This window comes from Hippocampus zosterae, chromosome 4, assembly GCF_025434085.1.
Source record: "Hippocampus zosterae strain Florida chromosome 4, ASM2543408v3, whole genome shotgun sequence".
Taxonomy (NCBI): Eukaryota; Metazoa; Chordata; class Actinopteri; order Syngnathiformes; family Syngnathidae; genus Hippocampus; species Hippocampus zosterae.
In genome coordinates, this window is record NC_067454.1 from 21,921,070 (window position 1) to 21,939,149 (window position 18,080).

General features: G+C 41.6%; 1 protein-coding gene across 17 annotated transcripts in view; it reads right to left on the bottom strand.

Annotated features, from left to right (window-relative positions):
* neo1a (neogenin 1a) overlaps positions 1 to 5,089 on the bottom strand; it is a 172,544-nt gene extending 167,455 nt beyond the window's left edge. For 16 of the 17 annotated variants that reach the window (XM_052063022.1, XM_052063028.1, XM_052063018.1 and 13 more), the window contains exon 1: positions 4,499 to 5,089. In XM_052063022.1, the coding sequence (XP_051918982.1) occupies positions 4,499 to 4,592 (94 nt within the window). In that variant the 5' untranslated portion in view covers positions 4,593 to 5,089. The remainder of the gene's footprint in view (positions 1 to 4,498) is intronic. The other variant, XM_052063029.1, reaches the window with a different exon arrangement.
* Positions 5,090 to 18,080: the final 12,991 nt, after the last annotated feature.

Sequence of the window (18,080 nt, forward strand, 5' to 3'; positions counted from 1 at the left end):
TTCTTTTGACACTCTCAAACCATATTTGTCAAATCTTGTATTAAAATCCACAAAACAAAACAGTGTTTAAAACCAGGTTGATTAACATATGGCCATGCTAGTCACTGTCACAGCTGCAAAATAAGGGGTGTTCACACGGCAAGATTTGGTCCGGTGCTACGCCAAGGCTGTCCCAGTAGAGCGTTCACACGTGCAAATTAGCTCCGGCGTAGCCCCGGAAAACAGCTTACACCGGACCAAATTTGATCCACCTCAGGGAGGTGTTTTAAAAATTTGCTCCGGAGCAAATACTCGTTTGCGAAGCAGCACCGATGTAAATTTGCACGTGTGAATGCAACTGGGTTAAATTTGCTCCAGAGCAAATGCTTGTGAAGAGTATGTATGGCGAGAATGCGTTGCTTTCGTGCTCTGTCGGACTTCCGTCATGTGTTTGTTTAATAACGACGCAAGACTTGGCTGGTAACATCTTTCCTTTTGTAGGAGACTGGACTGTCTCGGAGTCGTTTGTGTAGTTTGTTCCTTTGTTGTGTATTCACAACCCCCCGCACCCCATATAATTTATTTTGTGATTTCCTCTCTTGATTTTCTGTTTGGCGCATTAGTTTTTGCTTTTCTGAGTGTCATTGAAGTCATCGTTGATTTACGTTTTCGTGGGCGGTCACTCTCGAGCAGAAGGCACGGAGACCAAGAAGGAGAAGGACGTGCCTGTCCAGTAGTCGCTTGAGTTGTGTATATGTTTTAAAAAGAACCAGGTCGTTTTGCTCCACTGCAGAAAATGCCGTGTGAACGCAAGTGGGGCTGCACCGACACTGTGCCGGAGCTGTCACGCTCAGCGGCTTTGTACGTGTGAACGCTCCACACAATTTGTTGCGGTGCAAAATATATCACAACAAAATACATCGGTGCAGCGCCGGAGCAAATGTGTGGCGTGTGAACACCCCTATTATCAGAGTGATACTTGGGTCTGCTGCAGAACGAGCCATGTGGCTATAACCTAATGAGTCACCATGCGATATCATGTGAGCTTTCAGAGGAAAAAAAACACTTTATGAGTATAAAGTGACCCTAATTTATTATTTTTTATGGTCTAATGAGATTCATGCCGACTGTATTTTTCAGGCACCATCGGTTGTGTGCATTCAGAACAACGAAGGAGTGTCCCATTTCTCAGAGGAGTTGGTCTCACATTGGAGAACGATGCGAGCAAAGTACAGTCTGATGTGAGATGAACACTTTATCCCCCAAACTTGAAAAAAAAATACAATACTATTAAAACTACTACTAATAATAATAAAAATAATAATATAATAAAAGATCGGCGGCCCGGTAGCCCAGTGGTTAGCACGTCGGCTCCACAGTACAGAGGTACCGGGTTCGATTCCAGCTCCGGCCTCCCTGTGTGGAGTTTGCATGTTCTCCCCGGGCCTGCGTGGGTTTTCGCCGGGTGCTCCGGTTTCCTCCCACATTCCAAAAACATGCGTGGCAGGCTGATTGAACACTCTAAATTGTCCATAGGTGTGAGTGTGAGTGCGAATGGTTCTTTGTTTCTGTGTGCCCTGCGATCGGCTGGCAACTGATTCAGGGTGTCCCCCGCCTACTGCCCGAAGACAGCTGGGATAGGCTCCAGCACCCCCCGCGACCCTAATGAGGATCAAGCGGCTCGGAAGATGAATGAATGAATGAATGAATGAATGAATGAATGAATGAATGAATGAATGAATGAATGAATGAATGAATGAAAGATTGCCAATCACTGATCCGAGCAACATGAAACAATTTGGGGGGTTTTTCACTGTGTATAATGTGAAGTGACAGATTACAAATTTAATTGGTTCTATGAGCCCTTTTATAACCTGAAACGCTCGCAAATCAACTGTTTCCCATTGAAATAAATAGAAATACAATCACTCAATCAGTGCAAAAATTAAGTTACCATAGGGCCGATCAGATGACCCAAAATTCACAACAGGGCATCAATTGCAACCCTTTACGGTAACAGTATATATCGCGAAACAAAATTAAGTGCAAAGGTTTTTTTTTTAATTCATAATAACTTAATAACTTATTTGTTTCTGAAAGGATGAAACAGTCCATTACAGAAGGGAAATTGGTTAAATAAATAATGATGAAACAAACATTAGTTAGGATAACATTTATGATGTAAAGCTCAAGCCACAATTCAAAGTTAGCACTCCCTGGTGCAAAATAGTGCAAACAAAAACCAATACAGTAATCCCTCATTTATCGCGATTAATGGGGACCAAAATCACCCGCGCTAAACGAAAATCCGCGAAGTAGCGTCCAATTAACATAAACAGGTTAAAAAAAAACTTTTTTTAGACAACCATTCGAACAGCATCACGACTTCACTTTCAGTGATTTCCTTAACATGGATGATCCCTAATATTTAGCAGCGCTGCAAAAATAAATTGGATACCTGTACGGCAAACATATTTTATTTCACAGAGGTCTTTTCTACTTTCTCTTTGAATTGGCCATAACTGTGGGTAATATTTGTCAGACTGAGCACAAAGAGAAATACAAAGACGGAATGAGCATGCATTATAGTGATTGGCCGGAAGGGTCCAAGTCTCTACCTTTTAGCAAATTCATACCTTAGGTTAAATATATCATTTAGAGAGCACACCCCAAAGTTATTCTTTGACGCACCTGAACTTTCTATTCTGTCTTTTCATCAGAAGAGTCCAGAAAGAAGACTAAAATACATCACGTATTGCCTTAGCACAGCTACATAAGGTTAAAGAACACAAGAAACATGAATTCATACATATTTAATTTCCTTTACAGTCTATACACAGGAATTCACAAAAAATCACTACAATATCTAAAAGCACTTCACTTTGAAAACCAAAACAGAAAACTGGAAAAGAAGTTGTGGAAAGGCTGGAGAAGACCATCAGTGTGCCACTGAAACCAACAGTTGTTTAAAAAGGCTGTGGGCCGTGTTACATCTAAAGTGTGATGGGTTAATAAGACCTTGTGCTTTTGCATAGTGCCGTGTAAAAACAAAGAGGGTGGCCAAATGTTTACGCATTTCAGCAACTTATTTGCATTGTCCGCTGGGAGACGATCAGCACACAAGTCAGTCCCAGCAGGATTACAGAGATAAGATAGGGCCTAAATGGATTTTACACTGCCAGCGGCAACTTGTTTACAAAAGCCAAACTTTTGAGGCGGAATGTTACTACAATTTGCAGGGAATTGAAAAGGGAGGAGTTGGAAGAATAGCAGCCGCATTTCAACAGATTAAGCAGAACATTCATTCAAAGTGAGGCAATCTTGAATCTGTACCTGTCCCAAGGGGACAAATTTGACGACAGCTCTGCCAACTTTAAGATATTATCTGGTGACTACGTAAGAATTTCAAGTGCTGTGAATAAACTGATTTTTGGGGGGAGGTGAGGATAATTACCCCATAATTAGTAATGTGAGATTCCTTCACTGCGTGTGGGTCCCAGTCCAATACTCTGGAATCAATCAAACCTCCCAAAGGAACTCCCTGGTCCCCCTAATCTCCTGGTTTTATTACTTTCCAGACAGTCAGCCTGTTTCACCCTACCCCCATCTCCCTCTTTTGTATGGGTCTCCTACTGAACCAAGGAGGGGCCTTTTTCCTCTCTCTCTATCTCCCTTTCCACCATTGCAGAGGTCCAAATGGAGGAGAGGGTCTTTCATCAGGCTCCATGTGCAAGCAGAGACCCGTCAATCCTAGGCATTTCTTCTTTAGGAAGCAAAACCAAGCCATTCCGTAGACATAAACAGCCTTTTCTCATACACAACCTTGGCTAAGCCCTGTAGACTTTTTCCAAACACATGATCAAACAAACGGCTGCAACAACACAGTCAAGATGAGTACAGTATGTGATAGACTACAAACAGGCATTTTCTGTCATTATTCCCCAAATGGCAACTGATTGCCAAATGTGACACGAGCTCAGGCTGCAATCAATAGCGCTCCGATTTCTGACAATTGGGTGGGGGGGGGGGGGGTTAAGTGACATTTCCCACAACAGAACACCACCAGTTGGACTGATAGTGAAAAGCTAATGAATTGCGAATGCGTTTATCCATCAGCTAAACGTGTATTGACACCCAGGTAATGAGATGTCTACTGGACTGATGGTTCCGCTTTCCTCTCTTGAAAGTGACTATTTCCATTGAGGGCAACACTTGACGAACACAAAACACGTGTTTGGCTCGCATCCGACATTCAAAACAATAAAACATTAGGTGGAGAATTTGGAAGACGTCGCATCCAAATGTAGAATGGTGACGGGTCAAATAAGTCTACTTTTAAACTTGCCGAAATGATGAAAGGCTCCATGACCTGAACGCAACACAACCAGTGGCCATACAATCTCAGACAATATTGAACGTTGTGCGTTCTCTCCGCGGGGTGTTGCGATTAAAGTTTCCACATTTCGGAATGGTCAAACGCAGCGACATTTCGAGAAAGGAAAACGAGCGAGATGTGTACCTTTGTCGACATGCCTGGCCGCCGTGCTCCTTGTGCACAGAAAGGTGAGACAAGAGAGGAGAGAGAGGAGCAACAGAGCTCCCCGCTCGGCCATCACTTTTCACGAATAAATGTTGGCAGGCTTTCAGGAATCCCGGCTTTTGAACGAAATCCTTTTCGGAAAAAAATCCGTAAATTTCGCCAATAATAATCTAAAAAAAAAAAGTTCAGAGCGGCAAACCGCGAAACCGCACGGGGAGCCAGGTACTTAGAAAAGAGTCCGGGTAAAACATGGAGCTGGGAAAGAGAGCGTCGCAGGTTATGCACACTCTTTTTCCAACTTGATCGAGGTTGAGGTCGGAAGAAAAAACACTCATGAATCCATGACTCCGAAGGCGCAGCGCAAAGAAGAGCAGAGCGGGCGAGTGATGTCCAACACGTCGACCTCTCCACTCCAGTGTCGGCCACGAGCACAAAACAAGAAGGGGCTAGTAAACGGTGAGCTGAGACCCTGGAGAGAGCGAAATCTCGGCCGCGGCCAACTCGCCGCTCAAGGTTGGGACGTGAGCGAGTAGCGAGGAGAAGGAGGTGGTGGAGGAGGAGGACGAGGAGGAGGAGTAGGGCTGGAACTCCACTGGCTCACTGGAAAACGGGACGTGGAGCTTCACCAAAATTTGGATCCTGGCGGCTTGTTCGGGCAACCACTAAAATGTGGTGAGGATTTATTTTGGAAATCAATTCAGGAGAGCTTCGGTTATTTTTTTTCTTCTCTTAGTTGAAGCTAGTTTTGACTTTTTTTCCCCTCAAACTTAGTTCGTTATGCGATTTATTTTATCTTATTTCGGATTTACGCGTATTAATAATTGTTTCATCCTTAGTTTTAGTGTTGTTTAAATTAGTTCAAGTAGGCCTATTTGTTTTTGTTTTTTTGTAAGATTGTATTTGGCGGATCCAAGATAAAGGAAGGTCAAAATAATTGTGTATGTTCCAAAAAAAAAACTAAGCCGAAGATACCATCTATCCATTATCTGATCCACTTATCCTCCCTAGGGTCACAGGTCGGCTGGGGCCTATCCTAGCTGTCTTTGGCAGCAGGTGGGGTACACATTGAGTTGGTTGCCAGAGGGCACACCCAGATACAGTATTTAAAAAAAAAATCACATTCCCCCTCACAATTACACTTCGGCTCAATTTCGAGGGTTCCATTCATCTACGATGGACGATTTTTGAATGCGGGAGGAAACCAGAGTATCCAGAGAAAACCCACACAGGCACGGGAAGAACATGTAAACGCCACATAGGATGGCCGGGGCCGGATTTCAACCAATGACTTCCTCACTGTGTAGCGGTCGTGCTACGCAGTCTACTACACAGTCTACTATTGTAATGTACTTCCTTGTATGTAGTCAAAATTTGACACAGTCACTCAGGCTCTTCAGTCGCTTTCCCCCCCAAGGTGATAACAGGATGCATATTCATTCAAGAGCTGCTTGCGGCCACAACTCACACCCAGTCTCTCAAAATGTGAAAAAAAATGTGAGAGTTAATCATTTCACTGAGAAACATGTGCTTATTTCATGTCTCATTATTGTCATAGTAACACAAGTTCTATTATAATATATAATTCATACCAAAAGCTCCAGTCATAGAGCTACAAAATCATGTTTTAGTTCTTTAAATATAGAGGTCTTATTTTCACATCTGTAACTTGACTCAACAGATGACATCGCATGGTGGCTGGAAATCCGAAGAAAGGCTGAAGTAGTAAAAATAGTCACCTCAGCGTCAGATAATGTTGCAAAAATGCTCCCTGGGGCAGAGTGTATTGTATCTTGGCAAGGAATGAAAAAGACACTAAACGTGACAGTGAGGTTATGAACGCAAGGAGAAGCCACCCTGTGCTTGTCATTTAGTTTAAGTGTGAAAGGAATGAAGAAAAACAGGCCAGGTCAGTGTCAATTCAGCATCAGGATGGAAAACAAAGCAAAAAAACTAAACAAAATATAGAAGAGCTCCCCCCGCTGGTATGAGAATCCCACAACATACGCCGCATGTGCAGTCTACCTTCTGTTTCGCTAAATTGGTCTGCGTCAGGGCTCACATTTAAGGTCAGGCATGTTTTTGGCGTTAAATACACATGTGTATCTACATTAAAATATGCCTTTAAAAATGGCTTCATCCCCTTGTGTTTGTCGAACAATTATGATTTACAGTATGTCCAATAGATTTAAGGCATTTTGTGTAACCTGAGCAGAACCTCCTACACATTTTAGTAGCTTAGCAGAACAAAGCTATGAATGATTCAGTTTTTCATCAGTAAGTCGCACCATGCTTTTCAGTTAATGTCAAAAGAGAGGAAAATAACAAATGCACCAAGAATCAACAAAATGACGAACTTCATGAAGTCCTGTCACGTTAATGCTAAGCTACAACTCTATATGCATATGCACATATTGATGAGCTTTTACTTTTTTGAAAATATACCAACACTCACAAAGAAAAGACAGATCATGATTTCTATTCATATTTCGTGGTGAGTTAGCAAGTGGAATAAATTCCAAAGCTTTGTTTTCATCATTTATGTTTGAAAGTTATATTTGGTAAAGACCTGTGAACTAGTCCAGAGTTTCCAGCTAGCATAGACTCCGGCTCACCCGTGACCTTGGTGAGGATAAGCATGAAAGAAAATGGATGGATGCTTGTAAAGACAGGTACTTCATTTTTCGTAGAACTTTTGGAAATGACACATAATAACATCAAAACGAAATTAAGTGTAATCCTCTCCTGTCATCAGCTATTCCTTGTTTCAAGTATTCCGTCCACGTGACGTTTTTGTTGATTTTGAGCTTCTTGGGCGAAATAATCTAAATTGTGCATTTCATACTCTTACATAACGGAGTAACAAACTAGAAGCATTGTTTGCATATTGTTGGAGCTGATACTCTCAGGATAGTGACATAAGAAACACATCAGACAAATGATTTACCAAGAATAAAATGTAAGATCCATTTATACAATGAATACTGTAAACATGGTCCAAAAATAATTACAACTATGATTGACCATGAAATCGATACCCTTCCTTTGCTCCAACAACATTAAATCAGTGGAGAAAATGCCTAGGATTGATCGTGCATCATAATATGTCATGAACCCAACAGAATTTCACATTCTGTACTCCCTGTGCAATTGCTATGAAGGGGGAGCTGCATCCAGGATAGCAAACCATGGTCGACATACTGCACCACACACATGTCCAGGTTTACTTCAAAGGCTTGAAGGCTTTAGGTGAAAATCTCATGGACGTTTCTTGAGTAAAGTCATGAATACAGAAATAGATCCGTTAAAAACAGAATTTTTGCGTTTGGGAAGACTGATCATTTTAAAGTATGCAATACTTTGTAAACAACAATGATGAATGGATTTTTGTCAACAATATCATTTCAATATCAGAATTGCTGTATTGAAATTATAGTGGTAGACTCGCCTGTCTTTTGTGCCGGTAGCGTGGTATCGGTTCACACTCAGAGACGGTGTGGATGTGACTGGCCGTTTGCCTCTATTTGTGCCCTGCAACTGACTGTCGACCAGTTCAGGGTGGAGTCTGCCTTGCGCCCGAAGTCAGCTGGGATAGGTTCCAACCCCCTCCTGCAACCCTGTTCAGGATAAGTGGTGGTGAGAATGGACAGAAGGGTGGATTTCAATATCGACAGCCAGAATGCAAATCCTCCTTTTGGCACTGGTGTCAAATCCAGGTACAGAAAGTAAATCCTGCCACAGTTTGTCTTGACCTACAGGTGCCTCTACTCAACCGGCAGGTAAACGAGCTTGAGGCACCAAAATAAGCATGACGCATAGAGCTGGGTCTGAGCTTTCAATGAAACTGGACGAACTCACCAAGGCAATAAAGTCATTTAAAAAAGTCACAAAACACCTGGCCTAATTGAGTTCTTCAAGAAATTTGAAACAAAAGTATCTGCAGTTTTGCTTGACATGTTTCATGACTCTCTCTCCGAGGGTCACTCCCACTTCCCCTCACTGAAACAGCAATTATTCTGTTGCTAAAGCAAGATCAAATAAAAACTGAATATGGCTCGTATCAGCCTGTATCCCTTTAAGACAGCCATATGAACATTTTGGCTACCGCTTTAGCGTTGCGCCTAGAAAAGACAATGCGCGATGTGATTTCTGTGGACCAAACTGTTTTTAACCTTGGACGACACTAATTCACCAACATCCGGAGACTCTTAAGCACTATTTCCATAAATACCGGTAATTGGATGGCTCGTTGGACCCAAAGAAACTATTTTCAAGAGTTAAAGACTGCATATCCTCACTCAAAGTAGTATTTGTTCAAAAGATTAAAACAGACTGTGAGAACAAAGTAGGAATGAGTTTGGAGGAAATATGGAACACGGCGCAAAGGATGGTGAATGAGAGTGCTTCGTGTGCAAAAATACGCGTACTACAATTTAAGGTCTTGGACCACAGTCACTTTTCTAAAGCAAGACTGGAAAAAATATGGATGCAAGTTGTGATTGGTGTCAAACCAACCCAGCCAATTTGACTCACATGTTCTGGTCGTGTCCAGCACTAACTTGCCGACTGGTCTATGATTTTTTTCCACACTAACCGAGGCACTGCGCACCAATTTACAAACCACTTCAGCAATGGCCATACTTGGTGTAGCCCATGGGAATTACCCTACATTTAGTAAAAGTCACAGGAGCATAATTGCCTTTACGACATTACTTGCACGTAGAAGGATACTGTTCCATTGGAAATCTAAACGCCCACCAAAACCATCTACGTGGGTGAGTGCCCTAATGCAGTTTATCAAATTGGAAAAGATAAAATAATCGCTCAGGGGATCTCGGGATAGACACACTTGAATTGACTCAAACTATGCCTACTTGATGAGTGGTGTGGTCAAGTTTGTTGCGTCATTTTAAGTAATGTAATACAGTTTCATAATGTATATATTATAATAATGTCACTGTTATATTTCCGACGCATGTTTAATTCCTTGCCCCTCATTTATTTACTCTATTTAGTCGAGTGTCTCCTATTCTTCTCAGGTGAGGGAATGGGGGCATTCTTCTATGTACTGTAATGCTTTTTCCGTGCTTGTACACGAATATGTGACCTCTATTTGTACTATGTAAAAGCTCGATAAAAAGAGGTGCTGGGATTCCATTGAGTTGGTGCTGGGATTCCATTTCAGCACCCCTAAAATGGTGTAGAAACCCCTTTGATCATCAGACACGAAGCACTAAAGAGCAGCTTGAAGCTCAATCAACGACGACGTGAGTCAACGGGACAGCAATATTCAACGCAGGGGTGTCGACCACTGTGAATGTGATGTGTTTAATGTAAGTGGTTTATTTTCGGCAGCCCAACGTCTGTCTACCACTGAGATTAAGTGTCATAACTTTACTTTACAGACTTGTCTCATCCTCGCATGAGCCCAGTTTAACTCCCCCACACAACTTCTGACGAACATTTTCCTTGTCTACAATTTGTTCAGAGAAATTCAGTTCTCCTTAAAAATGTCCCACCCATATGAAATCCCAAAGGTTAACCTTAAAAATGTCCGTCTGAAAACGGTCCATACTCCACAGTAAAGATGGCCGCAGTGGCACGCCTTCCTGGAAAAAATTCACACGCTGCACAAAACATACTGTACGTGTATTCCAAAACACAGTCACAGACGCATGCTCTCAGACATGGGCATAGCGCTCAAGCACGAAGCACTTCTCAGGGTGTCGCTGAAACAATGCCATGTCCAGCAAACTGAATGCCTTTTAGCATCCCCCTAACAACAATGGTAGTAAATGAACAAGAGAAATGTTCCAAAACAATTACTGTCATCACAGCTATTATATCATACTATCGAAAGTTGTCCGCACACTGCTCGAAATATAATACAATATAATATATAAATATAATACAGGTACTGCACATCTTTCCATGGTAAATGGAACACATAATCAACACGGGGTGTATCGAAGTCAATCATACTTTTGAGATATCGCCCCATCCAGTTATGCAGGTTATACACATTCCGATTTTTTGGAGACCCCACACGATGAAGAAAAAAAACAATCCGCAAATGGATCGCTGCTCTTACTGTATAATGTGTGCCGTACTCAAGACGACCAACACACAAGTAACCATACCTCAGTCGCAAGTCTCTTAGCCACACCTGATATCTGTCATTTTATTGATGTCGGAAAATTCAGAAAAGCTGAAGAAGAAGAAACAGAAGAACTTAATCTAACTCCTATCTGGTAGCTACATTGGAGTTGCCAAACTCTTCTCCTTTTTATTTGGCTGAATACCTTGGGAGACATGTTATACAAACACTGAACAAAAACAGATGCTCTTGTATTGTGTCGGGCAACAACCCAAGCATCAGATTGTTTCCAAATCGCTTATTGTTATGTCTCACACACAATCACAAAGTCCATAGCACAGCTCAACCGAGTGTTGATCAAATATCTTGAACAGGTGTAACATTTACGATTGCCGGCCTGATTGTTTGCCGAGCAGACCGACAAAAATAATAAAAATACAAAATTAAACACACTCCACACCACCAGAAAATATTTCGGACTAATTCCTTAGACACGTTCAACTATGGCAGTCCGGTGGTTCAACGGGTCAGCGCGTGGGCCTCACAGTGCAGAGGTAACAGGGTTCGATTTCGGCTCTGGCCATTCTGTGTGCATGTTTCCCCCCGTGCCTGTGTGGGTTTTCTCCGGGTGCTTCGGTTTCCTCCCACCTTTGAAAAACATGCGTTGCAGGTTAATGGAACACTCTAAATTTTCCCTTAGTGGTTGTTCGTCTACAGTACGTGTGCCCTGCGATTGGCTGGCAACCAGTTCAGGGTGTACTTCCCGAAGACGGCTGGGATAGGCTCCAGCATTCCCCGCGACTTGTTTGAGGATAAGCGGGCCAGAACATGGATGGATGGACATTCAACGATCGGGCCTTTGTTGACTTTGATCAGGAAAGGGAGATCGGGCCCGAAAGTGGCATTAGTACCCAAGTTTACAGTGTCTGAATACCGGTACTTTGAGGCTTTTTTTTACAGTGATTAAACTTTCTACTGGTTCCCGGCTTTCCAAGGAGGATTAAATTGGTGTTCTCATATGATTGGGCCAATGCGACATCCTTTCTTTTCCACATTACTCCTTGGCAGCTTGATGGTGACCGCAGTTTACTGGTGTGCTTGAAATGTCAGTGCCTTTTAATGAATATCTCATCCAAGCTATTAAGTCTAACAGTTCTTGGTTGGCCAAATCTTTTCACACTGCAACAGACCCATTTCTGTGCATATTTCACAGGCGGGCGTGAGCGATTCTTTCTCTGGCTCATTTGCTCAATATGGTCAAGAACGGGATCTTGCACTCCAAAGGCCATATGCAGTATGTACATTCAAGCGCTTGCGAAAGAGCAAAGGCATTTTACAAGCGTGATGATGGGAGAAAGGAGTACCGGTAAGTAATTTGTCTGGCTTCTTTAAATGAATTCCACAATGCTCAATAATGCCATCTTGAGTCCTCTGCCCACATTCCCCTCCTTCTCCATTCGACTTCATCTTGGGGAGGCGGACGCGTCCTTATCATCCCAGCAGGGCGCTCTCTACACGGAGACACTGGCCTTATAAATGGTGGCGTATAAACATGGACTTCAAAATGAATACTCTACGCGGTGTGGAATTTGCTGCTTTGAGTTACTTCCATTTAAATATGTTTAAAGAGACCAACTGTGGAGGCCCCCTTTCTTTATGAGTAAATATTTACAAATTTTGGCAAACCTTGTTGATACACTAAAATTCTAAACATCCTGCTGTTATTGTGATGAGGGCTGGTGTATGTTATGACTAGTACGGTGTTGTTCCAAACCCAATTAGTTTTTCATTCCTATGACAACTTCTTGCATTTGCTCTCTTGCTCCAGATGGGCTGGATTTGTCGTTCACGTTGCTCTGAAAGGATGTCTTTCTATCGCTCATGATGAGCATCCTTCAGATTAGTTGAAGTCACTTAAGGGGCTGTCTCGGCAATGCATGAAGCCTTCCAAAGATGTGCAACCGCAGGCTGCCTTCCCTCTGGCTCACCTCCCACCTTCCCCTTCAGCCTCAGCTCTCGTGGTTAAGGGCTTTCTTCCTGCCAAAGGAGGTTGACTGTTGTTTCTGGAATTGCCAAGGCCACTTACATGGGCTCTATCAATCAACACTGACTGCAAATCCTTAAAAAGAGCCAGGGATCTCCAGTAAATCGAAAATATGAAGTAGCACCTAATGTTCCGTGCCTTTTTTTCATTTTTATCTATTTGGCCTGACACAAATGCAAAGGGTCTCGAGTCTTTTTGATGGTCTACGGCCAATTTTACTCACGCATTTTTTGTCATTGGCCCATTTTACAGTTCGGCGTGAATCTGTGGCCACAAGGTTGCTGTGTAATGGTTTGTCCAAGATGATTTATCATAGGAGGTGACCGGTGGACGGGCCTCATTGAGCATATGTTGTCTAGTCTGACAATGAAATGGAAAGATGACATTTTGCAAGAATGGAAAATAGGGATGCCACGTGACAGGGAAGGAGAACGAGTAAAGGGCCCGTCAACAGGGTAGCAAACTACCACAATATGTCCTGGCAGAACAGATTGAAACGATTACTGTGAAGGGAACGTTCGGTTTAGGGATTTTTTTTTCTCCTCCCTTCGCCTCAGATTCATCTGACAAGGTGGATTTCTGAAGTGATGAATCTCAAGGGTTACGGTGGTTACTGCAAAGCTTTGCTGTGTATTGCATCTTGGATGATATTTGGTTCCCTGAGTTATGCCACATGTGATGAAGATGAGGACCGATGATGAGATAATGCCACTTTTTGGAAATTATATGCTAACTTCTGCATACTTACAACCTGAAGAATACATAAAGAATGTTCTCAGTGCAATACAACCCCATTCAAATTTCCTGTCCTGACTGAGGCACACTTGGTATTAGGTTGCTTTCAAATGGAAAAAAAAGCAGCAATGCTTCCGTGCTGGTCAATAAATCAAATCAACGCAAAATGGAATGGACACATTACATATAATCTAGACCCTTTTTCACCAACACAAGTGCCACTACGGCATAAGTGAGCCTGATGGTGTAAAACTCCAAAACAATGGTCAGTTAAAACATAGCAGACATAGCAGTTTAGTCTGATATGCTGCGTTAATACTGTTGGTTGTATTTTAGCATGAGTTCAACCTTGCTAGCTGAAAACATAATGAAACACAAACCATCAATATCATTATCATAAACGAAATGAATTATATGATAATTAACTGCCTTTAGTGTGTATCACAGTATATACTTTGTGTGTCGTCTGTTCTGTTAAATAATGATTACTCTCTATCATATAAATGTGCTAAAAATATATTGTTTACTGCATATAAGTCGTTTATAAAGGGTATTTTAGATATCTGTAACCATGTAGCAAAATTGGTTGAGTTTTTTTTTTTCATTTTTTGGCCAAATTGTGATAGTTGCATAACTTTACACTCATCCCACTGCTGCATCATCCGGCTTTTCTTACTACATCCTTGGCTAATCACAACACTTATCAGAATCCAAAAACATTATCTGTTCAAGTGATCTCTTTGGCCTTGGCAGTGTTCATACTAGAGATGGGCACTTTACCCTATTTTGCAAGTCCGTCCTCCATCCTCTGTCCACGACTTGGGCACCCTTCTGTAATCGTCCTTCCGTTCTTATTCAGAAAATAATCGGCCTTTGTCCCCGTCCTTTTCAAAGTGCTTAAAAATATAGGGGGAAAAAAATACCAGTGAGACAAGTACATGCTGTTCACAGACTGGCAATCATTGTTTTCATTGCTTTTAAATTACCAGTTTTAAAGCACTGGTATTGACAAAAAAGATAACTGTAGAGTAATTCAACATTTTATTAATGTAGGGTTTTTTCCCCCAACAAATTTCAAATTGTGTTATTCTACTGTACAAAAAATGTATAATAAAATAAATAACACAATGAACCATTGAGAAATGGCCCAATCAGGAAAAATAAATATGCCTTATAATGCCAACATGATAATTTTTAAGTTACAATCTGACAAATGGCGTGAGCATCATTGCTACTTGCAAATGTGACTGAGCAAATGATGACAATTTGATGATAATGTTTACTGCTTATGCTTTCATTTATTGGCGTATTCTGTTTATATCAACTTGCAAATCAATGTTCGAAGGGGGACTCAGATTGGCTAGAGTCCCATTTCCGCCACATTTTATGGAGTCAATTTGCTCACAGCTCGCAGGTCTGTCTCTGTGCAGCCCGGTCCCAAATGGGTGAGGCCCGGTACCGGTCCGCAGACAGGTGGTTGGCAACCCCCGGTGTATAGAGCTTAAAGTCCCTTGCTGATGTATCAGTGGCTTAGTAGTTTCCATGTTAATGCTTACGTAGCAGCACCGATAGGGCAGAGTGATTTCTTTCCCATCATTGCGTTACAAACCAATGTTCTAATTGAAGCTAAAATGATTTGAAACTCAAACGACCTGATACATCCTCAGGCAAACTCGGCACAGAACATGACATGCCATAGCAACATACCACATAATAAAGCATTAACTCCCGATGGCCCATTACATTGCATTACCTTTGTATGCCTGCATCCTCTCCAATAGTTATTTATCCCTGCTCTGTAATTAGGTCTGCCTGCAAAATAAAGAAGAAAAAATAGGTCGATTTGTTTACCCTGACGTTTCTAACTCATTATACCTGCAAAATATCCCCTCCAGAGAGAGATTCTGCATGTGGTCTATAAGCATGAGTGGCCATGGTTGCATTCATCAGTGATTGATGGTTATGTATACCTTATTTTCAAATTGGGTATTAATCATGAAGTAAATCCATGGCAATTGTAACCACTGTAGAGGTATTTCAGCACTGTAGCAGTGTTGCATTTTTAAGGACTGTGCATAATGCTTTTAAAGTCAAGGTTTGCTTTTGAGGAGACTTTTGAATATACAATATACAGTATATCAATGGCACACATCAGCCTTGATGACTTGCTCTCATTTCCAGGCTTCCTCTGTAGCGTGTTATAGACGTTATACATCCAGAACATTAGTAAGTATACACACAAACAAAATGTTTAGTACCCCTTGCTAAGAAAAGGAAAATAATACCAATAATAATAATAATAATAATAATAACACTAAAATTAAAAAATATATAACAATACATAAAAACGAAATGAAAATACCCCAATGAAAATCAGACAATGCTTTCTTCCATGAAGTCCACTCTAGCTCAAACAATGACGAATCATGCAATCTGAGAATGATGTAACTTGACAATAGCGTTCACCTTTAATTCCTTTGGAGGTTGTTCTGGGCACTTTCGTTACCATTCGTATTATCCGTATCTTCAAATTGTCATCAATTTTCCTCCTGCGGCCACATCCAGGAACGTTGGCTACATTACCGTGGATCTTAAATTTATGAATCATATGCGCAACTGCTGTCACAGGAATATTTTCCCATGACTTGTGCTTTTTTTTTTTTTTTTTAGAACTGATGAAAGGTAGAAAAGGGCCCACTGCTTCAGGCTCACCCCCCACACCTCTCCAATTCATTAATTCACGGGGTACACACATTCTGTGACTGATACGTGGCAAAAACGTTTGTATTTTCTTTCTTCCAGGTGAAAAATTTGATGGATAATATTGGTAATATGGCATTTAAATTGTAAAGTTGTGTGTGATTCATTATGGGAATTAAAGAAGTATTTACTTAACAAATTGGGGCCGTAGGTCTAGCCTGCAAGCTCGATGCCCTTCCTCATTGTAACATGTAGTCCGCATGATTTTGGCACGTTTCTTTGTAAATGTTATTTAACATGAATAAGTTCTACAGTGACTATGATCCAAAACAGTCACCGTCCATTCCCTTCGAGTCCTGTCTGAAACTGACCATGCCAAAACCAAAATCAAATATCCAGCCAATGACCTGTCTCATTTAGATCAGACGACCAACAGCGGTCTGTTGAATAGATTGTGACGAGTTATCAACTTACCGGTTAATTTAACGGCCAACAAATTTCTGTATTTCTCAATTGGGGCATCTCTCGCTCTCTCTCCCCCCGCATTAAATTGGAATTCTGATGATGTGATTTTATTCTGTAACTCTAATGGATTACAGCTATGTTTTTTTTACTCCCCAACCCTTGTTGTATGTATAAGAAAAGTGCTAAAATGCTGGAAGTACAAAATAAAATAACGCGACCCTAGTGAGGATCAAGCGGTTCGGAAGATGAATGAATGAATGAATGAAATAAAGGAAGGTTATCAAGTCTCAGGTGAAGCTGGAGGAAGTGAAACAGATGGCCGACCACCATGTGTGCACTTCTGCTCAAGGTTTAATCCACCCGGTTCACTGGGCTTTGTTGGTGTGTGGCTGTGGCCTCAGTCTACACAGTGTATCCTGCATTGTTGGCACTGATCTGGCCAGGTCAGGTGATTGTGCGGCTGATTGAATATGTTGAATCAGGGAGATCGGTGGTGAGAAAAATCACTCTCATTCACTCACCAGCTAGCTACAACCAAACACAGGTTGAATTAAAAAAAAAGAAGAAAAACCCACCCACATGGCTTAAGTAATCATATTGGCTTGTCTTATTGAAGAGATGTTCTTGTTACTTAAATACAACCCCTTGTCAGAAATTATGGAATCACCAGTCGCAGAGGATGTTTGTTGAGTTGATTAATCTCGCTGAGAAAAAAAGGGCGATCACAAACATGACAAAAAAATTTTGTGATGGTAACTTTCTGGCTAGAAGAAATCCAAAGATGTTTTTTTAAATGTGGTCAGAACAGTTACTTGTTTAAACCTAGCAGAGGGAAAACATGTGGATTCGCTCAATTCTGAGGAAAAAAATGGAATAATTGGGGGAGAAGAACAACAAAAGAACTCTTCGACAAACCACTGGATCTTTGTTGTACCACCTCTGGCTTTTATAAACACCAGTCTCAGGGGCATGAACAGAATGAGTGATAAAAAGTACTCTCCCTCAATCTGGTTCCAATTTTCTCTGATTGCTTTTCCCAGATCAGCTATGCAGGTTCAATCCTTGTCATGGACCATTTTGTTTGACTTCAGCAGCAAAAATTCATTTGGAGTAAGATCTGGACCGAACATATTTGCAGGCCATGACATCGGCCGTTGTTTCTTTCTTCAAGGAATGATTTCACAGTGTTTACTCCATGGTTAGATGCATTATCACCTCCAAAAAGATTTCATCATCCCCTAACGTCCTTTCAATTGATGGGATCAGAAAAGTGTCCAAGATGTCAACGTGAACTTGTACATTCTTCCAGTTCGGTCACAGACGTTGACTCCAAAGTCCTTCCATTTGTTTTGCTATGCATTTTCTGTTCTCTGTCTTGCGGCTTTGATGTTTTCCTTGGTCAACCAGTACGCTTGCCTTTAACAACCTTCCCATGTTGTTTGCACTTGGTCCAGATCATTGGCATTTCTAAATGTTTTTACCTGGGGTAAGGGGTGGGTAGCTGGAGGTTCAGGCGGGAGGGT